Here is a 25,199-nt window from a genome sequence, read left to right as displayed (position 1 = left end):
TAAAAATTCAAAAAGTGACGATCGGCGGCAGGTAGACTAGCGGTTAGAGCGTTGGACTAGTAACCGAAAGGTTGTTAGAACTAATCCCGAGCTGACATGCTAATAATCTGTCGTTCTGCCCCTGAACAAGACTGTTAACTCACTGTTACTAGGTCGTCATTGTAAATAACTTGCCTAGTTAAATAAAAGGTAAAAACATTTATCTCAGAACAGAAGCTGGATCCCTTCTAGCCATGACCGAGTTGGTACCTACAAAAAGACGCCATTACTCTCTTTATTGTGTAAATATGTTTCAGGGAATTGCACTTCACAGTTTCATGCAATTATATATCGAATATCGAATGAAATCGAATATTATAGAATAACAATCCATTGTGACAGCACTGACACATTTTAGTTTAAAAAAATGTTTTTACATTAATGAGAGAAAGTGACTTCGGTGACCTCTGGTAAATACACCCTTGTCACGACCCGGTACAGGGGATGAAGTTAGGACCCAGCAGTTTGATGAAAGATGGGAGGAGTCAACTATGGTATTTTCGAGTGGTACAGTCAGTGTATGAAATGAGTTACTGAGCCAGCTATACATAATCTCACTATTTAATTTCCTTCTAATAGCACTTAAATACAACTCCGCGGCAGTGTACAGATGCGAATGTAGCGAGTATGTAATGCTCCGATACATTTGAATGAATTGATAATTGCTAACAAGTCCTGTCAGAGTTGATCATGCTGAAAATTAAACTGCCCATGCGAACGGCGGAGGAAGAATACCATACCGTCGAAGACGAGCAGGAAAATACCGATTACAACAGTCTCGCTATTGATTCGATTCCGTACCGTGGTGTGAGCCACCGGTTCAAGGATTCAACGAGGGAATCGTGTCGCCTGTCGCAAATTGACAAGGAGACGGTGTTTGAGTGGTTCGGCTTGCACCTCAACCCAGCAAAGCGGATAGAGTTTATGTACGGAATACTTCATATGTGTCAACCACTTGAGCTTCGCTTTTTCGGATCCTGCCTTGAGGACCTTGCACGGAAAGATTTCCACGTCTTCCGAGACTTTGAGATAAGGGCGAACAGTCAAACTGACTTGGGCCTCCTTATGGACGTTGCTGACCCTGTCGTTCGTTCCAAACTACTTGTCTGCCTGTCACTTTTGAGATCTGAAAACAGAGAATGCGCGGGCACACTTTATCGTGCTTTGAACCATATGGATCCAGCGCTGTTCTTGAATACTTATCATGGCGTTCCAGTATCTCCACGTGGGAGCGCTCAGAATGTACCTGATCAACATTCCCCTCGCGATGGTGGAATGAAGTCCGGGAGATTGGAGCATCCCAGTGGGCCTCCACTGGAGGCAGAGTCGGGTTCCCTGGAGCACTTGGCGCTACTTTTCACCATGGCCTCGCTGCACCCCGCGTTCTCTTTTCACCAGAGGGTTACTGCCAGGCACCAGTTGGACAATGTGGAACGGGCCATAGAGGAGAGAAGGTATTGCCACAACCGCCCGAGCGTCCAGGTAAGCATCTCATTGACAGCTTTAAGTGCGTCTCAAGAGTGAATCTAAAGGGGCCTCCTCACCTTACCTCCTCTCCTTAGCTCAACTCATTACCTCACTTCTTATTGTCACTGACCTGATTGAACTGAGCAGGTGAAAGGCTCCCATCACATTTATTATCCTGGGCAGGTGTGGAAACGAGAAGAAAGCCAGCAAAGGCTTTGCTACTGTTGACTATTGAAATGCACCCACCCCCTTGGGGGGGCCTGGTACATATGATGTTGACAAGTCCACAGGGGGCGTTCCCCAGTAAGACTTTTACCTGACTTTTACTTTGACAATAATTAATTAGGTAGGTACTACTTAAACAAGAATAACCTGTTTTTCTAAAATGTTACTGGCCACCTAGATCATAGGAATGAACAGAACTTTTTTTTTATACAAAATCTATATGGAATCAGTTTTGAGTTCAGATGACGCAATGTAGCACTTTATTTCTAGTAAAGTGAGACCAAGTAATTGCTGTAGGGATAGACCTTAATAACCGTAGCATGCACTGATGTGAATAGACTTGTGGCGTTAGCCTAAAAAGAGAGGAAAGTGGTTCAACCCTTTCATACCAAGTATTGCTTAAAGCAGTTTCATTTCCAAGAACAGTCTTGAGTGCATGGCCATATGACTACAAGCCGAGTTCATTGTGCTGTCACAAAATGACAGACGCCATAGAATGAAGATCACTTTTTCAATCAGGAGAATAGAGAGAGAGAGAGAGACAGCTTATCTGGTTTCAGCAGACATGCTGGCCACGGCTACTGTGTCTTCTGTCATCTTCTCCACAGTAGCTAGCTATTATGAATGGGAACACCCAGCATTCTTGTGAATGGTTGCATTGTGATCTTACTTTGCATTGTGTTGGAGAAACCTTTTTCTCTCCCCCTCGCTCTTTCTCTCTCCCCTCTTTCGCTCTCTTTCACTTTCTCTCTCCCTCTCTTTCTTTCTCTCTCTCTCTCCCCCTCTTTCTCTCTGGCATCCAATGAAAAAGCCAGGAGTTTGAATGAGACAAACACCCTCTCTCTCTCCTCTGTCTGACTGACTGCTCTCTTATAGGGGCACTCTGTCATGCCCTCTTGGCTGGCTCTCGGCATAATTATGTCACGTTAAGACAGTTAGCCTACACTTTCCTGTGGATAGGCGATATTTCGAAACGGAGCTGACTTATGAATATAAATTAAACTGAAAAAGGAGAAAAAATGTAGTTTTCAAAGCATGTGGAGAGGAGGAAATTAGTATTGGTTCCAGTTAAGTGTTGAAAGGGGGAATTTGTTTAGTGGGACTATTATTGGGGGAGAACGCACATTTTTATTTTTTTACAAAAGCACCAATCACTTCACTTTCTTGGTTGCAGCATACCCTGCGAAAGGAGGACCTCAGCCTCAGGAGCACTGACATGGGTCAGTCGGCCTGCTGTATTCCCAATCAGCTCCCGAACAGGACCTTATCTCAGAGAGAAGGTAGTCTCAATCCTGTTTGTTATTGCATCCTCTGAGGTCTCTCATTCACATGTTGAGAGGAGTGTTCAAGCAAGATGTATTTTAGCCCAGTACATTTGAGGTAAAAACAAGAGACCCAAACAAATGGTAAAATATGGCTCAATAGACAGGATATATTCCAATTATCTGTAGTTTTAAACTGATACTGTGAGATTCTTGCATTGATGCCCATGTTCTACTTACACAGAGGCAGATGAACTCGTTGATATCATTTTTATTTCTCTTCATATAAATGGTGTCCCATGAGTTCTTCTGACTCTGGGTAAGGAGAGCAATGCCATTCCTTTAACAGTGTTCAATGTATTCTGTGTTAATCAAAATTACATTTGGGTGAACAGCAATTAATTTCTCAAAAGAATAACCCTGGACTTCTTTCTTCCTGTAGCAGTTCACATTGACAAGATTGAGCTAAAGAAGATATTTTGGAACCGAGGAAACAGGGAATACAGTATTGAGGTATGTTCATGTTTGGACTCTAATTTTTCATGATTTTTGAGGCATACCCCTGTAGTGTGTAGGTATACTTATTTTTGTTAGGCCTATATATCGTTGACCACCAGATTGGTTTGCGCTTCCTCACATTCACATTATGTCACCAAAAAAAAAAAAAAGTTTATCCTGAGCTTCAGATTGTCCATGCAATATTTTGTATTTTTTTCTGTAAATCTTGCAATGTTCTCTTACAACATCTGGACAGGCAGAGATCTAAGACTTTGCCTGGCCCAGACTCAACAGTCCGTCCTCTATGGCCAGGCATCAGCCAGGCATTGTGACAAACAGCACTGTGCTGAGGAGTCTGTGAGGGGGAGGAGGAGAGCAAGACGGAGAGAGCCAGGTTAAATAGGACAGCAGGAAGGATTGCTCCCTGCTATTCACATGCTGCCCTCCTTTGCAAGAGAACACAATCTGGTGGAAATATGTCCTTGATCGTTTGCGACCCCATAACATCTGCCGTGACTGTTTTTACAAGCTTGCGGCGGCATCATATCAGCCTGTTAAAAAACGGAAAGTCTTCCATTTAGACTAGAGGGTTGAAAGACTTGAGGGAAGCTCCAAGATTTCATAACACTGAGATCATGAGATGATGTCCTCACCACAACGTTGCTGATGCTTTTGCTCAGATAGCTGGAGTAGTAATAGAGTAGACGTATTTCTGACTGCTGTCCTTATCTGTGATCTACTGAAATTAACCAAAACCATGAAGGCTACTTAGCTAAGTAACTAGAACATACTGCCAACACATGCTAACGATAATGAGTGTTGTGTTGGTGGTCACTTAACAGTTAAAATCGGATCAAAGTTATATGGATAACAAGATGAGCTTCATTGAGGAGACTTCTAACCTTACCTGTTTCTGCGTAGTCTGCTCTACAGAGACAGTGGTACTGACAGTGTGTGACTGAGTGGAGGTGTGTGTGACACTCGTGAATGGAAGGAATGGCCGTCCTGGCCTTGACTCAATACCCATCCTCATCATCTGTGTGGCTGGGTAGAATGAAGTCTTCGGTTAGCCTAACAGGTTATACTTAGGCAGAGGCTCAGTGTTGCCTCTGGATTTTTCAAGGGGATTTCCCTTCGCCTTGTGAAACCAACCTTGTATTAAGTATAATGAAACGTGAGTGCAGCGGTCAGTTTGCTTGACCAAGCTAGAATTCCCTTGGTCTAAGGGAGATATCTCAGTTAGAGGTTTGTGTTTGGTCCAACAGGTTTCTGAAACCTGCTCTCCAGGCTTTTTTGGTGCTGGAGAAGGGTTTATCTGTTATTGAACCCTGCTGTCTTATAGCCTACTTGAAAAGGATGCACCAATGTAGCTTAAGTTGAGAGGCGCTGTACAGACTGTGTAAGGAATCAACTGGCAGTTGAAACCCTCTTGGCTGAAATGTGGAGGTGGACAGTGATAAAATGTTGCTGCTAGCCAGGGCTGGAAACTGACGCACACACACACATTTTGTTCTTCTTTCCTCGTGGGGACCTAAAGTTAATTTCCATTAAAAACCCTATTTTCCCTAACCTTAACCCGTAACCCTACACCTAACCACTAACCCCTTACCCTAGTTCTAACCTTAATTGTAACCCTAAACCTAACCCCTAAGCTTAAAATAGCCTTTGTCCATATGGGGATGTGGAAAATGTTCCCATGAGGGAGAATTTGTTTTACTATCCTTGTGGGGACTTAAGGATTTTAGGTCCCCCACAAGGATAGAAGAACCAACCCACACACACACACACATACACACGAAAGAGAAAGTGGCTTGCTGGGCTGTGCCATCTGTTCTGCTGGGCATGGTATATGAAAGAGGGTGTTAGTGAGTTAAATAGGGGAGAACATCCATCATCTTCAGCACAGGAGGAATTTCACTCTGTCTACTCTAGGCTATACACAACACAACTAAGAGTAGCCTGTAATACTAGGGTAGGCCTGTGCTGAGTTCAGTGTAAAACAATGCTTTGAGAAGTAGGCCTAGCATATTACTTGCTGAATTGTTTCACATTCATTCAGCGTTATTCACTTTTCCACTAAGGCGATGGGAATTACATCCTTGGCTCCTTTATCTGTTCTAAACTAAATAACACAAATGTTGGTTATCTTGTCACCCTGATCAGAGAGGACTTGGGGTTTAAAACACTCATTAATCATTGGTTTTCAATGCTCACTGTTTTCCTTTTGTCTCTCCTTTTGTGAAGGGCAGACATACTAGACAAACCACTACTTCCTGTGTCCAGCTTGAACTGGGCCTACAAATCAGACATTATTATTCAGATGTTTATAAGGAGCCTAGCCTGGCTGCTAAAGCCAAAACGACTCTCCCTATCAGTCCCTTCAGTGTCTGAGGAATTTACAAGCAGCTCAAGTGTTGAAAGAAACAGTTTGGGAGTTAAATTCAATTTATTTGGGTATAAACATATTAGCGAAATGTACATTGTATTCAAAGAGCAACAGATTTTTTTATATCCCACTTCAAGCTGATGAGTACCTTATCATTCACCTTTGTCAGGGATCAAGGTGAAGATCTGTTTCCAAATGGTACCCTATTCCCTGTGTTGTACACTACTTTTAACCAGAGCTGGGCCCTGGTCAAAAGTAGTCCACTACAAAGGGAATAGGGAGCCATTTGGGACTCATTGGTGTTCAGTAGGGGAGCACCAACTACCAGACTCCACAGGTTAACTCTGTGATGGACAGAGTAGAGTAGACTGCCAGGCTGTAAAAGAGCTTGTTGTGTTCAGAACCCCCCGCGGAGAAGATTATTGGTCCCAGTGATGATGGAATGTCACATTCAAAAAAATGTACTATTTACAGAGTAGAATATTTTCATATAGCCTTCCACACACGGTATAAGCATCAGAAAAAGAAAAAACAAGAAAAAGTATGTGCTTGTCTGTGATTGAGCGCTATAGCCTAAAAGTCTCTCAGTCAACTATTGTTTCTGAAATGTTAGGCTACATATACATACAACTATCAGAGCAACCCAAACAATGAACAAATAAAATAATAAATAATTGCGGCTAGTAGCCTAACTGAATCAAATCAGAGCCCAGTAAAATCCTTCCTATTCTCTTGGCCTCCAAAGCATGAGAGAACATCAGTTCACTCTAACCGTCTGAGTGAGGTGAGCGGCTGAGACTAAAACCTACTACTCAATCTGTCACCATTCATTATTTAGTCTGCTTTGAGAGGCAACAGAAAGCACCTCTTGGTATGTTTTCTAAAGATTCAGATGATTTGTGAATATTTAGGGCCAGCGGGGTAATGTTTTGAAAGGACAGTATGACAACACTCCAGTATGCCACCACTCCCTTCAGAGCAGGTCTAGCTAAGTATTGATGCTGTTGATTCAAGATGGTTGAAATGTTTAACATCAGTTTTTTTCTTAGTACACTAACTCAATTTTAGTGTAAATTATCAAAGGCCCCCTATTGGTATGCAAACTTGTCAAGAGTAGTTCAGGGTGAGTTTTTGTTCTTCTTCCCAATGGGAAAACATCCTTTCAAGGCAATGACTATCAGGGTACGTAAGGGAGCTTGTTATGTTTTTCTGCTCAAAACATGTACAGAGAAATTCCAACCTAGCTCTTTCTAAGATCCTTATTTACTTCCATAACTAAGGTATGCAATGACCCGCTACAAAATCAAATACCTCAAACATTCTGAGCAGGAGTTTAGAGTGGAGCTGACGTCACCTTGTCTGTGTGTGTTTAATTAAAAGTGACTTATGAGGACACATCGGACGATCTAAATACTAAACTACATCACCAAATGGAATGTGGAGTCGTCCAGATTCCAGAATGTAGTTAAGTGGTTGACTGCCAAGTATCAATTAATACCATACTTTGTTTCATCTGCATATTTCAGGGGAATGACATGCTGTCTAAGCAATGTATATGTTGTGTGTTTGGTAAAGCATACTGATGAATAATGCTGTCTTCCTCCCCTCTTCCAGGTCCAGTGGTCTGACTCAACGTGGAGCACAGTGACCAAGACTCACCATGAGCTGTACGATTTCCTGTCCAAGGTATGAGAGAAAAGCATATCCACATCAATAGATTATAGGCCTAGAAGATACTGGATTTAATGTCTGGTGAAATAAAGTCACACTATCTGCCGTCTGTGTAAGAGGTCTGATGATATGTGGATGTTGTCTCACGGATAAATAGATGAGCGGTCTGTACACTTCGCACACAGTATATTGTTGCTCCACAGGCCAGGAGGTATTTTGGATTCCTGTATAGATCTTGTCGTGCCATCAGATCATATTCATTTTAGTGCTATTAGGGCTTTGATTTTTGGGGATTAACTTCTGTTTAATTAGTTAGCTCCACAGCCATCTGCCAACCCAGATGCAGTGTTTACTTTCCAAATGTATGCATGTGCTTTCTAGTCACTCAATGCTCTCTGTGCATGCTAATACTAATATTGTAACATACAGTACCAGTCAAAAGTTTGGACACACCTACTAATTCCAGGGTTTTTCTTTATTTTTACTATTTTCTTAATTGTAGAATAATAGTGAAGACATCAACACAATGAAATAACACATGGAATCATGTAGTAACCAAAAAAGTAAATGTATGTTTTATATTTGAGATTCTTCAAAGTAGCCACCCAGTGACTCGGTCAATAAAAAAGTGGTCAGATGAAGCAGATGCTAAGCTACAGGACTGTTTTGCTAGCACAGACTGGAACATGTTCCGGGATTCTTCCGATGGCATTTAGTACACCACATCAGTTACTGGCTTCATCAATAAGTGCATCGATGACGTCGTCCACAGAGTGACTGTACGTACATACCCCAACCAGAAGCCATCGATTACAGGCAACATCCTCACTGAGCTAATTGGTAGAGCTGCTGCTTTAAGGAGCGGGACTCTAACCCAGAAGTTTATAAGAAATCCCGCTATGCCCTCTAACAACCAGGCAATGCGTCAATACAGGACTAAGATCAAATCATACGACACCGGCTCCGACGCTCGTCGAATGTGGCAGGGCTTGCAAACTATTAGACACAGCCACGAGCTGCCCAGTGACATGAGCCTACCAGACGAGCTAAATAACTTCTATGCTCACTTTGAAGCAAGTAACACTGAAACATGCATGAGAGAATCAGCTGTTCCAGATGACTGTGTGATCACGCTCTCCGTAGACAACCTTTAAACAGGTCAACATTCACAAGGATGTGAAATGGATTACCAGGACGTGTACTCTGAGCATGCGCTGACCAACTGGCAAGTGTCTTCACTGACATTTTCAAACTCTCCCTGTCGGAGTCTGTAATACCAACATGTTTCAAGCAGACCACCATAGCCCCTGTGCCCAAGAACACTAAGGTAACCTGCCTAAATGACTACCGACCCGTAGCACTCACATCTGTAGCCATGAAGTGCTTTGAAAGGCTGGTCATGGCTCACAACCATAAGAGACATTACTGTGCAACTGTATTCATCGACCTGGCCAAGGCTTTCGACTCTGTCAATCAACACATTATTGGCAGACTCAACAGCCTTGGTTTCTCAAATGATTGCCTCGCCTGGTTCACCAACTACTTCTCTGATAGAGCTCAGTGTGTCAAATCGGAGGGCCTGTTGTCTGGGAACTCTGGCAGTCTCTATGGTGGTGCCACAGGGTTCAATTCTCGGGCCGACTCTCTTCTCTGTATACATCAATGATGTCGCTCTTGCTGCTGGTGATTCTCTAATCCACCTCTACGCTGACGACACCATTCTGTATACTTCTGGCCCTTCTTTGGACACTATGTTAACTAACCTCCAGACGAGCGTCAATGCCATAAAACTCTCCTTCCGTGGCCTCCAACTGCTCTTAAACGCAAATAAAACTAAATGCATGCTATTCAACCAATTATTGCCCGCACCTGCCCGCACATCCAGCATCACTACTCTGGACGGCTCTGACTAAGAATACGTGGATAACTACAAATACCTAGGTGTCTGGCTAGACTGTAAACTCTCCTTCCAGACTCACATTAAGCATCTCTAATCAAAAATTAAATCTAGAATCGGCTTCCTATTTCGCAACAAAGCTTCCTTCACTCATGCTACCAAACATACCCTCGTAAAAATGACCATCCTACCGATCCTTGACTTCGGCGATGTCATCTATAAAATAGCCTCCCAACACTCTACTCAGCAAACTGGATGTAGTCTATCACAGTGGCATCCATTTTGTCACCAAAACCCTATATACTACCCACCACTGCGACCTATACGCTCTCGTTGGCTGGCCCTCGCTTCACACTCGTCGCCAAACCCACTGGCTACAGGTTATCTTCAAGTCTCTGCTAGGTAAAGCCCCGCCCTATCTCAGCTTACTGGTCACCATAGCAGCACCCACTCATAGCACACGCTCCAGCAGGTATATCTCACTGGTCACCCCCAAAGCCAATTCCTCCTTTGGTCACCTTTCCTTCCAGTTCTCTGCTGCCACTGACTGGAACGAACTGCAAAAATCACTGACGCTGGAGATTCCCATCTCCCTCACTAGCTTTAAGAACCAGCTGTCAGAGCAGCTCACAGATCAGTGCACCTGTACATAGCCCATCTGTATACAGCCCATCTATCTACCTCATTCCCATACTGTATTTATTTCCTATTCCCATGTGTAACTCTGTGTTGTTGTATGTGTCGAACTTCTATGCTTTATCTTAGCCAGGTCGCAGTTGCAATGAGAACTTGTTCTCAACTAGCTTACCTGGTTAAATAAAGGTGAAATCAAATAAAAAAACACCATTATCCCAGAAAACCTAGACCCAGTCCAATCTTTATTGCACTCCACCCTGCCCTTTCACACCTGGACTAAAGGAACACCTACAGTATGTGAGAATGCTATTCCTTGACTACAGCTCAGCGTTCAACACTATAGTGCCTTCAAAGCTCATCACTAATCTAAGGACCCTGGGACTGAACGCCTCCCTCTGCAACTGGATCCTGGACTTCCTGACGGCCGCACACAGGTGGTAAGGGTAGGTAACAACACATCCACCACACTGATCCTCAACACGGGGGCCCCTCAGGTGTGCGTGCTCAGTCCCCTCCTGTTCACTCATGACTGCATGGCCAGGCACCACTCCAACACTATCATTAAGTTTGCCGATGACACAACAGTGGTAGGCCTGATCAACGACAATGACGAGACAGCCTATAGGGTTGTGGTGCCAGGACAACAACCTCTCCCTCAACGTGTTCAAGACAAAGGAGATGATTGTGGAGTATAGGAAAAGGAGGACCAAGCATGCCCCCATTCTCATCGACGGGGCTGTAGTGGAGCAGGTTGAGAGCTTCAAGTTCCTTGGTGTCCACATCACCAACAAACTAATATGGTCCAAGCACACCAAGATAGTCTTGAAGAGGGCACAACAAAAGCTATTCCCCTTCAGGAGACTGAAAATATTTGGCATGGGTCCTCAGATCCTCAAAAGGTTCTACAGCTGCGCACCATATGAGCATCCTGACTGGTTGCATCACTGCCTGGTATGGCAACTGCTCGGCCTCCGACCGCATGGCACTACAGAGGGTAGTGCGTACGGCCCCGTACATCACTGGGGCCAAGCTTTCTGCCATCCAGGACCTCTATACCAGGTGGTATCAGAGGAAGGCTCTAAAAATGGTCAAATACTCCATCCACCCTAGTCATAGACTGTTCTCTCTGCTATGGCACAGCAAGCGGTACCAGAGCACCAAGTATAGGTCCAAGAGGCTTCTAAACAGCCATAAGACCCCGGGATGGACATCTAATAAATGGCTACCCATACTATTTGCACCCCCCCCTCTTTCACACTGCTGCCACTGTTTATTATCTATGCATAGTCACTTTAACTCTACCTAAACTCAGCAAGAAAAGAAACGTCCTTTCACTGTCAACTGTTTATTTTCAGCAAACTTAACATGTGTAAATATTTGTATGAACATAACAAGATTCAACAACTGAGACGTAAACTGAACAAGCTCCACAGACATGTGACTAACAGAAATGTAATAATGTGTCCCTGAACAAAGGGGGGGGTGGGTCAAAATCAAAGGTAACAGACAGTATCTGGTGTGGCCACCAGCTGCATTAAGTACTGCAGTGCATCTCCTCCTCATGGACTGCACCAGATTTGCCAGTTCTTGCTGTGAGATGTTACCCCACTCTTCCACCAAGGCACCTGCAGGTTCCCAGACATTTCTGGGGCAACTGGCCCTAGCCCTCACCCTCCGATCCAACAGGTCCCAGACGTGCTCAATTGGATTGAGATCCGGGCTCTTTGCTGGCCATGGCAGAACACTGACATTCCCGTCTTGCAGGAAATCACGCACAGAACGAGCAGTATGGCTGGTGGCATTATTATGCTGGAGGGTCATGTCAGGATGAGCCTGCAGGAAGGGTACCATATGAGGGAGGAGGATGTCTTCCCTGTAATGCACAGCGTTGAGATTGCCTGCAATGACAACAAGCTCAGTCCGATGATGCTGTGACACAGCGCCCCAGACCATGACGGACACTCCACCTCCAAATCGATCCCGTTCCAGAGTACAGGCCTCGGTGTAATGCAGATTCCTTCGACAATTAACGCAAATCCGACCATCACCCCTGGTGAGACAAAACCGCGACTCGTCAGTGAAGAGCACTTTTTGCAAGTCCTGTCTGGTCTAGCGACTGGGTTTGTAACCATAGGCGACGTTGTTGCCGGTGATATCTGGTGAGGACCTACCTTACAACAGGCCTACAAGCCCCCAGCCAAGCCTCTCTCTCCCTATTGAGGACAGTCTGAGCACTGATGGAGTTCCTGGTGTGACTCGGGCAGTTGTTGTTGCCATCCTGTCCCGCAGGTGTGCTTTTCGGGTGTACCGATCTTGTGCAGGTGGTGTTACACGTGGTCTGCCTCTTCGAGGATGATCAGATGTCTGTCCTGTCTCGCTGTAGCGCTGTCTTAGGCGTCTCACAGTACGGACATTGCAATTTATTGCCCTGGCCACATCTGCAGTCCTCATGCCTCCTTACACCATGCCTAACATGCTGACCAGACCAGACACGTCGCGTGTGCGAGCGTCGCAAAATAAATGTAGAAATTCATGTTATTCAATTATTGCACCCACGCTGCTCGCACGCGCCAATGAGCGTCTGCGATGCCATGGGCTAAAAAAAAGTAATTCCTATTTCTGACGCAGATCGCGCAAGTACTGCCTCTCCCATCTCCTCATTGGTTTATAGAAGCAGGTACCCACGTTGGTTATACCCACGTGGGTGATTGAAAAACAATGTTTTGCCGGCCGTCGTTGGAGTACTGTGAAAGTGTAGATGCCAATTACCATATAAGTTCAAAGATGGAAAAGCCTGGAAGGAGGAGAGATGACTAGAAACGATTCAGTTGGCCATTTTATGTGTGGATTAATTGTCGGCGTAGAGGACCTTGTGCATTTCAGGTAAAATAACAACTCAATGTTTATATCCCAGGACAAATTAGCTAGCAACAGCAAGCTAGCTAAATAGGACAAATTAACTAGCAAGTGCAAGCTAACTAGCCTAATTGCCAAACATGTTTAATGCTTTTCGACCTGTCCCCAAATGAATGTCATTGGTTCAGAGTTTATTTTGATATTTTAACCTGCGTTTGGTGTAGGGGGACAAAATACATTTATGCACAATGTTTGGTTTCTGTGTTGACGCAGATGAGCAGGGACCCTGGGCATCTTTCTTTTGGTGTTTTTCAGAGTCAGTAGAAAGGCCTCTTTTAGTGTCCTAAGTTTTCATAACTGTGACCTTAATTGCCTACCATCTGTAAGCCGTTCCACAAGTGCATGTTCATTAATTGTTTATGGTTCATTGAACAAGCATGGGAAACAGTGTTTTAAACCCTTTTACAATGAAGATCTGTGAAGTCATTTGGATCTTTATGAAATATCTTTGAAAGACCGTGTCCTGAAAAAGGGACGCTTCTTTTTTTGCTGAGTTTACGTGTACATATTACCTCAATTACCTTCGACTAACCGGTGCCCCCGCACATTGACTCTGTACCCTGTACCCCCTGTATATAGCCTCTCTATTGTTATTTTACTGCTGCTCTTTAATTATTTGTAACTTTTATTTCTTATTTAGGTATTCTCCTTAACTGCATTGTTGGTTAAGGGCTTGTAAGCTCGAATTTCACTGTAAGGTGTTGTATTCAGCGCATGTAACAAAATAAGATTTGATTTGAACCAAAAGCACACCTCCAGACTGTGTAAGGGCTATTTGACCAAGAAGGATAGGGATGGAGTGCTGCATCAGATGACCTGGCCTCCACAATCACTCGACCTCAACCCAAAGGAGATGGTTTGAGATGAGTTGGACCGCAGAGTGAAGGACAAGCAGCCAACAAGTGTTCAGCATATGTGGGAACTCCTTTAAAACGGTTGGAAAAGCATTCCAGCTTGACTACCTCATGACGCTGGTTGAGAGAATGCCCAGAGTGCAAAGCTGTCATCAAGGCAAAGGGTGGCTACTTTGAAGAATCTCAAATATAAAATATATATTGATTAATATGTTTTTGGTTACTACATTATTCCATGTGTGTTATTTCATATTTTTAATGTCTTCACTATTATTCTACAATGTAGACAATTGTAAAAATAAAGAAAAACCCTGGAATGAGTAGGTGTGTCCAAACTTTTGACTGGTACGGTACTGTATATTCAAATGTATTCAAATGTATTCTTCATCTTGCTATTTTGTTATACCCCTAAATGTTATATATATAAACTTTATGAATATACTGTATATACATTGCCTTCGGACAGTATTCAGACCCTTTGACTTTTTCAACATTTTGTTACGTTACAGCCTTATTCAAAAATGTATTAAATTTAAAAAATCCTCAACAATCTACACAGAATACTCCTTAATGACAAAGCGAAAACAGGTTGTTAGACAAAAAAAAAACAATTGGGTGAGAAGGGCTTTGGTCAGGGAGGTGACCAAGAATCCAGAAGGACAACCATCTCTGCAGTACTCCACCAATCAGGCCTTTATGGAGGAGTGGCCAGAACGAAGCCACTCTTCAGTAAAAGGCACATGACAACACGCTTTGAGTTTGCCAAAAGGCGTCTAAAGACTCAGACCATGAGAAACAAGATTCTCTGGTCTGATGAAACCAAGATTGAACTCTTTGGCCTGAATGCCAAGCGTCACGTCTGGAGGAAACCTGGCACCATCCCTACGGTGAAGCATGGTGGTGGCAGTATCATGCTGTGGGGATGTTTTTCAGCGGCAGAGACTAGTCAGGATCGAGGGAAAGATGAACAGAGCAAAGTACAGAGATTCTTGATGAAAACCTGCTCAGGACATCAGACTGGGGTGCTTCAACAAAGTACCGAGTAAAAGGTTTGAATACTTATGTAAATGTGATATTTCCGTTGTATTTTATTTTTATACATTTGGTAATGTTTTTTACTTTGTCATTGTGGGATATTTTGTGTTGATTGATTAGGGGGGAAAAACGAATCCATTTTAGAATTAGGCTGAAACGTAACAAAATGTGGAAAAAGTCTAGGGGTCTGAATACTTTGACGGCACTATGTCTATGATAACCCCTCATACGATTCCCTGCATTTCAGCTTCCATGTGAGAGGTCTGCTGAGCCCTTTGAGAAGGGACTAGTGAGGTTACTGGCCCAGAGAGACCAGTATGAACCCAGGGACCTGGAGAGGATGCTACAGTGAGTCTCCCTCTTTTACTCTGTTTGTTGCAGCACGCAGAATGATGCGACATCTCAAGGGTTTTCATATTGTCAGTCAAATAAATTGATTTCTTGAAGTTCACACTTTCTTGTTGTTTTACACTCCAGCTGTTCTTTTTTCCCCTCGATATTCAGTGTAGCCTAGTGGTTAGAGTGTTGGACTAGTAACCGGAAGGTTGCAAGTTCAAACCCTCGAGCTGACCAGGTACAAATCTGTCGTTCTGCCCCTGAACAGGCAGTTAACCCACTGTTCCTAGGCCGTCATTGAAAATAAGAATTTGTTCTTAACTGACTTGCCTAATTAAATAAAGGTAAAAAAATAAAACATCTATTTATCTTCTATGACTTGCTTCTGTGTCATAAAATAACATTGCTGTATGAGATGGCTAAAACTGTCTACTAGTCCAAACCTCTACTTTAGCTGTGTTTTATTCACAAACCTCAACTTTTCATATTGTGGAGATTAGAGTAGACTACCCTCTAGTTACTGTCACCAACACTGCTCCAGTGTTGTCAGTTATGGTTATGGTGAATAACCTCCAGGCTTTACATGTGTCAGAACCCAGGCTTTGATATTTAGGTCAACTGTGATGTCATTACCATTACTAGCCATTCCTTAAGGCAGTGTTTCCCAACTCCAATTTCCCAGTACTCCCAACAAAACAAATGTTTGTTGTAGCCCGGGACAAACAGCTCATTCAACTCAATTAGGGCTTAATGATTAGTTGACAAGTTGAATCAGGTGTGCTTGCCCAGGGCTACACTAAAAATGAGTACTGTTGGGGGTCTTGAGGAGTTGGGAAACACTGTCTGAAGGCATTGACACGCCCGAGAGTACTTAACACCTCTGAACAGAGTTCCAGACATAATTTGTAGAAACAGGCAAAAATGTTGTCAGTCAGACGGTCAGTCCCTAAAACCATGAATGGCAGATCGTAACTTGGTGAGACGTGGTTTCTCCATTGCAGATATGGATGGGATCACTTTTTCCCCTTCTCTTTTTCACTACCATCCAAGGTCACACCAGCACTTTGATCTCTTACACAGTGCACCTACTGTATCTTGCTATTAGATATTCTAGTATAGAACAGGAGATAGAAGACACCTACTGTATCTTGCTATTAGAAATAGAGGTCGACCGATTAATCGGAATGGCCGATTAATTAGGGCCGATTTCAAGTTTTCATAACAATCGGTAATCGGCATGTTTGGACACTGATCATGGCCGATTACATTGCACTCCACGAGGAGACTGCGTGGCAGGCTGACTACCTGTTATGCGAGTGTAGCAAGGAGCCAAGGTAAGGTGCTAGCTAGCATTACACGTATCTTATAAAAAACAATCAATCTTAACTACACGTGGTTGATGATATTACTAGTTTATCTAGCTTGTCCTGCATTGCATATAATCGATGCGGTGCCTGTTCATTTATCATTGAATCTAGGCCTACTTCGCCAAGCGGGGGATTTAACAAGCGCATTCGCGAAAAAAGCACTGTCGTTGCACCATTGTATACCTTACCATAAACATCAATGCCTTTCTTAAAATCAATACACAAGTATATATTTTTAAACCTGCATATTTAGTTCATAAAGCCTTCATATTGCTAGTTCATATTGAATAACATGGATTTCTAAATGTATTTTGTGACGTTCGAGCACGTGATGTGTCCGGTCTGGTCAGCATGTTAGATAAAATACGGAATGGTTCTGTATTTCACTGAAAGAATAAACTTTTTATTTTCGAAATGATAGTTTCCGGATTTGACCATATTAATGACCCAAGGCTTGTATTTCTGTGTGTTATTATATTATAATTAAGTCTATGATTTGATATTTGATAGAGCAGTCTGACTGAGTGGTGGTAGGCAGCAGCAGGCTCGTAAGTATTCATTCAAACAGCACTTTACTGCATTTGCCAGCAGCTCTTCGCAATGCTTCAAGCCTTCCGCTGTTTATGACTTCAAGCCTATCAACTCCCGAGATTAGGCTGGTGTAACCGATGTGAAATGGCTAGCTAGTTAGCGGGGTGCGCGCTAATAGCGTTTCAAACGTCACTCGCTCGGAGACTTGGAGTAGTTGTTCCCCTTGCTCTGCATGGGTAACGCCACTTTTGTGGAGCGATGGGTAACGATGCTTCGAGGGTGGCTGTTGTCGATGTGTTCCTGGTTCGAGCCCAGGTAGGGGCAAGGAGAGGGACCGAAACTATACTGTTACACTGGCAATACTAAAGTGCCTATAAGAACATCCAATAGTCAAAGGTATATGAAATAGTCCTATAATTCCTATAATAACTACAACCTAAAACTTCTTACCTGGGAATATTGAAGACATGTTAAAAGGAACCACCAGCTTTCATATGTTCTCATGTTCTGAGCAAGGAACTTAAACATTAGCTTTTTTACATGGCACATATTGCACTTTTACTTTCTTCTCCAACACTTTGTTTTTGCATTATTTAAACCAAATTGAACATGTTTGATTATTTATTTGAGGCTAAATTGATTTGATTGATGTATTATATTAAGTTAAAGTAAAAGTGTTCATTCAGTATTGTTGTAATTGTCATTATTACAAATAAATAAATAAAAACAATTGGTCGATTTAATTGGTATCGGCTTTTTTTGGACCTCCACTAATCGGTATCGGCGTTGAAAAATCCTAATCGGTCGAACTCTAATTACATATTCTAGTATAGAACAGGAGATGGAGGACACATTAAATTATAATTTCCAAGTCACTTTCTCTCTCCCTCTGTGTAATTTTTATCTTTAACTCCCTTTCTCCTCTCTCCACTGTGACAGGGACATGCTTCTGTCAGCCCCAGCAGCCTTCAGGCATAGAGGAGAGGTCTGCAGGTTCCTTGTCCCCTGCCTCAGCCTCCAGGGAGGTGAGATATCACCCACTCCGCTGACGTGTACAGGAATGCATGTCTACACAAACCATCCACCTGATTGGTTAGGGATACCTTGGAACACAGACCACAATTACCCCTCTATCTTCTAGAATGATTTTGTATGTGGATTGACTTGGTCGGTCCATGTGACTAATCGTACCAATAAACAACTTCTCAGTCAACTTAACTCCACTTTTAAAAAAAAAAATAATTATGGCCTTTGAAAGTAACGTCCTGAGCCCAGTTTCAATAGTGCTCTCAGAGGACCGGTAAATCCTCCAGAAATAACACGCATACTGCTTGGTGGCTAGCTTAGAGAAATAAACCCAGCTTCACAGTGAACAGCTCTCAGCATAGCAGCGGGACCAGGTGGCTGTTTCACCACATTAAACCCAGAGCCATTATCAATTGACTAATTATTATTTGGGAAAGTTTCCTCAAACCTCTGACCATTCAAGGGAATCCATTGCCCATTGATTTCACACAGCTGCATCAAATTGACCACAGAAATTCATAAACCAGGAATGTATTTTTGATGTCAAGGCTGTTTAATATTAACACACTTCCACTGCCTCAAGACCTGCAAAGCTGTAATGTTAGGTAGGCTGGAAGGATCTTGCCGGCCATTCCCTAATATCTCACCATCTGGTCTTTCCTACCCAGATAATACAGTAACTCTGGGAAAGACCTGCAAGGCAGCCGAGCACTTTAAAGAAGACTGCACAGAGCCATCCAGTCAGGACGAAGGTGTGTGTGTGTGTGTGCGCTGTGTAGTTTCTATTATCGCTGTCTCATATAAACTATTTACTCTGCCTGTCTGTCGTTCTTTGTGGGGTTGATCTGACAGTGTGTGGAAAAAGGCTATTTCATACAGACAGATATTTGTTGCCTGTCACCCTATGTGATATAAGTCCAGTTGAATTCAATTGATCGATAGTTGATGTTCACTCATACTTCTCTCTCTTTCTCGATCATCATTCTGCTCTCCCTCACCCAGACTTAGAGTCTCACCACCTTGGGCATCAGACGGAGTGCAGCAGCTTAGGCCAGAGGTAAGAGCTCTATCTGTTCAGTCCAAGACATGTGACCTTGTGGCTGATGGGTTGTACTAAGAGGATCCTTTCCTTCTCTTTACAGCATACTGATGACAAAGAGCAGCCGGAGTGAGAGCCAGAGGCCTGCTGTCCACTTAGAGCACAACGGAGTGGTGAAGGGGAGGAGAAAAGCAGACGTTATGTCCTGTTGGCCAGACCCACATCAGGTCAGTCACACATCTCTCCCTGACCTGGCCACTATAGAAACTGGTAGAAACAGCAGGACTGTCAATATGCTGCTGTGTAACGCTGACTGACATCTGTTCTAACAGTAAAAGCATATCTTTTGTATTTTTGACATTTTTTGGTTTGATTAGATCATGATAATTGACATCTGTTTAGCGTGTTAAATGCTCTGCTCTCTCTTCAGAAGATAGATGAGAAATGGGCTTTCACTCCAGAACTAAAGAGTAGAAGAAGACCCGATGAAGTTAGGAAAAGTGAGGGGGCCAAAGCCTACATCCCCAATGGCATCATCAGACTGCCTGCAACAAACGTGACTAGACAGGGTGTCAGTGAGAGTAAGTAACCATGCCTGGCAATACCCCCCCCCCCCCCCCCCCCCCCCCCCAATTTAATGGTTAACATTTTAACAACATGCATGTTTGTGATTGGTGGTTTTCTAAGTGCATTCCTCCACCCCTGTAGAGCCCATCCAGGACAGGTATGGAGACACGTGGTCTGAGAGCTCCAGTACCCCCTCCAGCCCCCAGCATGAGGCCTGTGAGAGTCTGGAGAGTGAGGACCTTGAAGACATGGAGGAAGAGAGAGGTGAGTGGCCCCTCTACCCATGTGGGGAATGAATGGGGCAGATTTTCCCGGGCCATATTAATCCTGGACTAAAGAGCACTTTCAGTGGAGTCTCCATTTAGTCCAGGACAAAGCTTTATCTGGGTCTGGAAACCGGCCCATGATGTCTCAGTCTTTAGCCCTGATGTGAAATAGTGCTGTTGAACCTCAAGATGTCTTTAATGATCGCTTCTCTCTCTCCCAGACACTACTGAGAGTTACTCTTCTGTCCAGCAGAAGAGGGCGAGTGGTCACAGCAGGGGGAAAGTTGTGGCTACTGTACACCCTATGGTCCCTGTACCCCACAAGGAAGAGCCATCCTACACTGACAGTCCCCGACGTGTACATCCTCTACCACTGACGGTTCAGAATGGGCCCACCATGCCAGACGTTATGGTCTTTGTCAATTCACAGCCGGAGGACAGTTCACCAGCAGAGGAGGCACTGACTGGGACCACCCCCATGGTTCCTCAGGAGTCCATCCCAAGCCAAGCTTTCCTGGGAGACCCTGAGAGACAGAGGCATGTGTCTGTGTCTGCACCCCTGAACTCACAGCCAGCCACCCCAGGCTCCAGCAGTCACCCCATACTCCAGTGTTATAAAACCCCCACTAGCCCAGACAGTAGAAGCACTAACCCCCAGCACCAGCCCCCCATGGGTGCAATCAGTGTCATCCCCCTGACCTCCCACATGTCCCCCCTGCAGCAAACATACATCACCACTGACTTAGCCTCCACTGCCAACCTACCCCTAGCAGCCTCACTCCCTGACCCTAACACCAGGCCTCAAGCCCTGGCTGTACCCACCAGCCTACCCACCCCTAACTACGTGACACCCTCCTCCGGGGCAACTGTGACCCCAGTTGCCATCAGTCAGGTTCAGGCCACTCTGCTCCCAGCCGTCCCCACTCACACCCCCGGCCCCGTGTCCAGCCAAGCCCTGACCCTCACCCACAGCACGGCCCAGGGAGACGGCACCTCTTCTTGCAGCAGCTCGGGGGAGGCAGCAGGGCAGGCCCAGCAAAAGCTGCAACCCCAGCAGCAGACCCAACCTCCACAGCAACAGCAGATGAGCTGCAGCACCTGCGGTTGCCGTGGCAGCTGTGGTAGTAGCCACTCCCCCAACCCCAACTTCTACTTCCCTCCCCAGCTGGGGCGCCAGGTCTTCAGCGCCGCTCACCTCCCTCTCTTCCACCTCCCATCCATGTGCAGCACTGGATATCCCAGCCACCGCAGTCAGGTCCAACACCAGAGCAACGGCACCACACAGCTACCCTTCTATCCCCCTCCTCACACAGCCACGCCAACACAATACGTCAGTGGACCCCTGCTCCATACCTCCCACTCAGACCACATGCTGGCCACCCAGGCTGGATACACCCTGCAGCAGATGGCAGCTGCTTCCTTCAACCGTTTCTACACACCCGTGTTCTCCTCGGTGGGACTGGGCACGGGCATGAAGAAGAGTAATGCCAACGTCTCCTGCTATAACTGTGGGCTCAGCGGGCACTATGCCCAGGACTGCAAGCAGACCTCAATGGACGCCGGGCAGCAAGGTAATACTGGCCAGGCTAGTGGCAGAGAGAGGAGGTGAAGTCTCTCATATTGATAGAGCAGAGAAAATAAGGATTTCTCTTTTGTTTGAGCAAAATCAAATGTTGTATAGGAAGGCAGAGCTTTCTTTTGTAACTTTTTTTGTCCCCACCATGTTTTGCACTGTCCACCATTTTTATGTCTGACGCTCTCTGTAGCAAATCCTGGATTGTCTGAACGTGCTAAAGAGCTCTATTAAACACCCAACCAAGTATTAAATCATCTTTTGATAGGACACTGAATCTGGAAGGCTAGCATAAAGACTATGGTCATTATGTTTCTTTAGGTTACTTGTTGGCTAGTTTGGCACGCGACACTGACGCACTCCTGTGTGTGTGTGTGTGTGTGTGTTTCAGGTGGCTTTCGGCTGAAGTATGCAGCCCCCCACTCCTCTGAAGCAGACAAAACTGATTGACATGACAGAGAGAGGACAAAGACCATGCTTTGTTTATCTCACTACAGTAAAGATTCCAGAAATCCAAAGGGTTGAGTTTTTCACCAATTTGTAATACCTTCCAAATGTCCTTTAGGGGTTTGAGAACCCGCGCAAATATCCTAACTAGTTTCTCAGCAAAGAATAGAATCCAGAATTTTCAGAGGGTGGTATTTTGCACACAAGACTAGTCTCTAACTTTTAAAGAAAGAAAACCACATATTTAAATGGTGTGGTGGTAAACTTGCATTCAATAAGGATTGATAGATTTGGAGAGAAAGATTGTTCTATTCTGATTTTAATGTGAGTCTTTTTGGAACATTTAAATTCTTCCAGAATCTGCCTTTGGTTCAAGTCGTTATATGTTGGGCTAAGTAGCCTATATCAACTAAAGCATGTCATCACTTCAAGTCTCTGTTCTCCCTGTCAGTTATTTTATATGCTAGCACTTGTAATGGGAGGGAAGGTAGTGAGTAGTACAGTGCCTTAGTGCCTCACAGATGAAAGATGGAGAGGGTTGTATTATCGCATAGGTGTTCAAAAGGAAAATACAGTTAAACAGCAGCTAGAAGCCAGCAGCCTACCAGTTCATTGCATTTTTTTTGTATCCATTTGAAATAACAAAATGTGTGAATTATTAAAAAATAGGGGGGGGGGGGTGAATATTCAAAAACTTCCCATTATCTTTTATTTTTTGGATTGTCATAAAGTGGAGGAAAGATGTATGGTTTATGAGATAAAATATTTATGTAATTTGTTTTTTTTGACAGAATATTCTGAATGTACCATAAATACCCTGTATTTAATTTGTTTTACAAGCTAACGGTATTCCATTTAAGGAAAAACTTTGTGTGAAAAAGGAACGTTTCATTGTCATTTGTTGCCACTTGATTTAATGTGAAGCATGTATTAAGTTAATCATGTCTGTCATTCATGATGTTAAAGGGATACTTCGGGATTTTTGGCAATCTACTTCCCCAGAGTCAGATTAATTTGTGGATACCATTTTTATGTCTCTGCGTACAGTTTGAAGGAAGCTGCTTACTAGCGCTAGTGCAATTGCTAACTAGTGTTAGAGCAATGACTAGAAGTCTACGGTATCTGCTAGCATGCTAGACTTCCAGTCATTGCGCTAATGCTAGTTAGCATTGGCTCATGAAACCACCTCTTAACATAACAATGGTATCCAGGAGTTCATCTGACTGGGGAAGTAGATAATGAGCCTCATTGCCAAAATCCTGAAGTAACGTTATAACCCTTTAATGCTGCTGTTTTGTTTGTAACTGTCTCCTGGGGGCAAAATCGCACTAATCCTTGCAGGTCTGTGCGGGTGTGTGTGTGTATATCTATGTTTGGTTCTTTGTGGGTCATGTCCCAAATGCTCTCAGGCAATGAGAGTATGTATCCCCTAAGCCTCTCCTCTAGTAGGTGATTTACTGAGACCCAAATCAACCCAAATCCCTACCCCCTAGGCACTTGGGTCGATCCAAAGTCAACCCCTCAGCACTTCAGTAGATCTGAAAGAATTCGATAGATGTAATCAATGGTAAAATCTTCACTTGAGCTTGCCCGCTGATAAGATTGCTGTAATTCTTGCCATATTGCTCTCATCTATACAATCATTTCTGATTTGCACAAGTGCAAAGGTTAGGGGCTAGTGGTCGATCTTTGGATTGGGCGACAGAATCACTGTCCCTTATCCTACCGCCATGCATGTACTGTACCTGTTGAAGATGTTGAACGTTTGGCTCCTGCCCATTTGTGTAGGCTTGTGTCAAGCTCTTTGTTGCCAGAACTTTATGTGCCCTATTCCTCCTTTCTCATGCAGCAATGAGATTGTATTATGCATGTAGGTGTATATTTGTGCACATCTGTAAGAGGCTAACTACACACACTTACTGTACTCAGATGAGAACTTCTGTATTAGAAAAAAAGGTAAAACACTCACTGTTAAAGACAATCGCCTGTTTGTGACATTGAAACCCACCTTTCTCTTTCACTGTCTGCTGTTGAGGTGGATTGTTTTGTGTTTTCCAGCATACCAACACACAGGCACGCATTGTGTAAGCTATCTGAAATTGACACACAGGTAAAGTGGAACGTTTTAGAAATTGGAACTTATCTATAAGCAGTTTTTCAGAATCAGTTTTTTAAAGTTTTAAACGTTTTGTAATTGGATTTAAGAGGCGTAGTTGGTGATTTTATTTTGATTCATATCTTTATTTTGATGTTTCAAATTAAAATTGAAAGAGAAAAAACATGAACTATCAAGCCTGTTTGATGTATTTGTTGAATTTTTATGTTAAAGGTGCAGTGCTGTAGGTTGAGGTAGTGTTACCTCTAGTGCAATTAATCTCTTGATTAAATGTTAATGTAGCAACTGAAATATGTTATATACAATAGTTCCTTCCTGTGCAAAATTAAGCAAACATACTTTTTTTTTCAGGGAAGTTTGTAGCAATCAATGAAAAAAAACAACCAACACAAGTTTATATTTTAATATGGAGATCCCCATGCTATATCAGAATGTGAAATGCATTCTAAATGGTTTATTCTTCCATAAAAAAAAATATACAATAGACATTGAATATCATTGGTCTTCTCTGTTATTTCCATTGAATAATGTTTTCACCATTATTAAAGTTGGAATCAGTAGCAGGGAAACTGCCACGTCCGTTTGCGATATTACACGACTTTAATTCAAACAACGAACACTGTTTTTTCCCCCTCTGACATCATTGCCTGCGCGATAGAACAGCATAGTATGTATTAGGAAAAACAATAACAAATGCACCTGGGGCGACGAGTGCCACTGTTTCACCTTTTTGCGGATCTCAGCATGAAATAACTATTTACTATTGTAAAATATTGTACTATTAATGTTTTTTACCGTTCAGGGTCAGATGAATTCCTAACTGTACATTCACCGGCCAGAAGGTGGCAGTGTACGTCAAGTGTTGTTCTCAATGTTGTACGTGAAAGAACCTGTAGTTGATGAGAAGACTTTCATACAGGAAGTGTTTGGGGTATTGAGTCCAGGTTGAAAATAATAGAATACTACAGTTCTCACAGTTGTCTTAGAATATATATTATTTTTTTAATAGGTTGACGGTGTTTCAACACTGCATAGAATTACAGTA

At 43.5% G+C, this 25,199-nt stretch overlaps 1 protein-coding gene across 2 annotated transcripts; it reads left to right on the top strand.

The window, feature by feature from the left end:
• The first annotated feature begins 548 nt into the window (after window positions 1-548).
• LOC139376108 (zinc finger CCHC domain-containing protein 2-like) lies at window positions 549-24,644 on the top strand. 2 transcript variants are annotated; one of them, XM_071118299.1, is made up of 13 exons: window positions 549-1,521; window positions 2,906-3,011; window positions 3,436-3,506; window positions 7,492-7,563; window positions 15,134-15,234; window positions 18,060-18,145; window positions 18,815-18,898; window positions 19,149-19,203; window positions 19,289-19,412; window positions 19,616-19,766; window positions 19,894-20,016; window positions 20,240-21,589; window positions 21,983-24,644. In XM_071118299.1, the coding sequence occupies exons 1-13, from the start codon at window positions 730-732 to the stop codon at window positions 22,039-22,041; spliced, it is 3,174 nt and encodes a 1,057-aa protein (XP_070974400.1). In that variant the 5' UTR covers window positions 549-729; the 3' UTR covers window positions 22,042-24,644. The 2 variants fall into 2 exon arrangements, with proteins under 2 accessions (XP_070974400.1, XP_070974401.1); XM_071118300.1 differs by having other exon boundaries at window positions 555-1,521; window positions 3,439-3,506.
• Window positions 24,645-25,199: the final 555 nt, after the last annotated feature.

Source organism: Oncorhynchus clarkii, chromosome 20 (genome assembly GCF_045791955.1).
Source record: "Oncorhynchus clarkii lewisi isolate Uvic-CL-2024 chromosome 20, UVic_Ocla_1.0, whole genome shotgun sequence".
Classification (NCBI taxonomy): Eukaryota; Metazoa; Chordata; class Actinopteri; order Salmoniformes; family Salmonidae; genus Oncorhynchus; species Oncorhynchus clarkii.
The sequence above is the reverse complement of the archived record's forward strand: the minus strand, read 5'-3'. Positions and strand labels throughout refer to the sequence as shown.

What these genes read in the sequence shown, in the direction of transcription:
- LOC139376108 (XM_071118299.1), top strand. Translation starts at nt 730, where the DNA reads ATGCTGAAAATTAAACTGCCCATGCGAACGGCGGAGGAAGAATACCAT. An exon ending in ACAACCGCCCGAGCGTCCAG is followed by an intron (nt 1,522 to 2,905) that starts GTAAGCATCTCA and finishes TCTTGGTTGCAG; the next exon opens with CATACCCTGCGAAAGGAGGA. An exon ending in GTTGGCCAGACCCACATCAG is followed by an intron (nt 19,413 to 19,615) that starts GTCAGTCACACA and finishes CTCTCTCTTCAG; the next exon opens with AAGATAGATGAGAAATGGGC.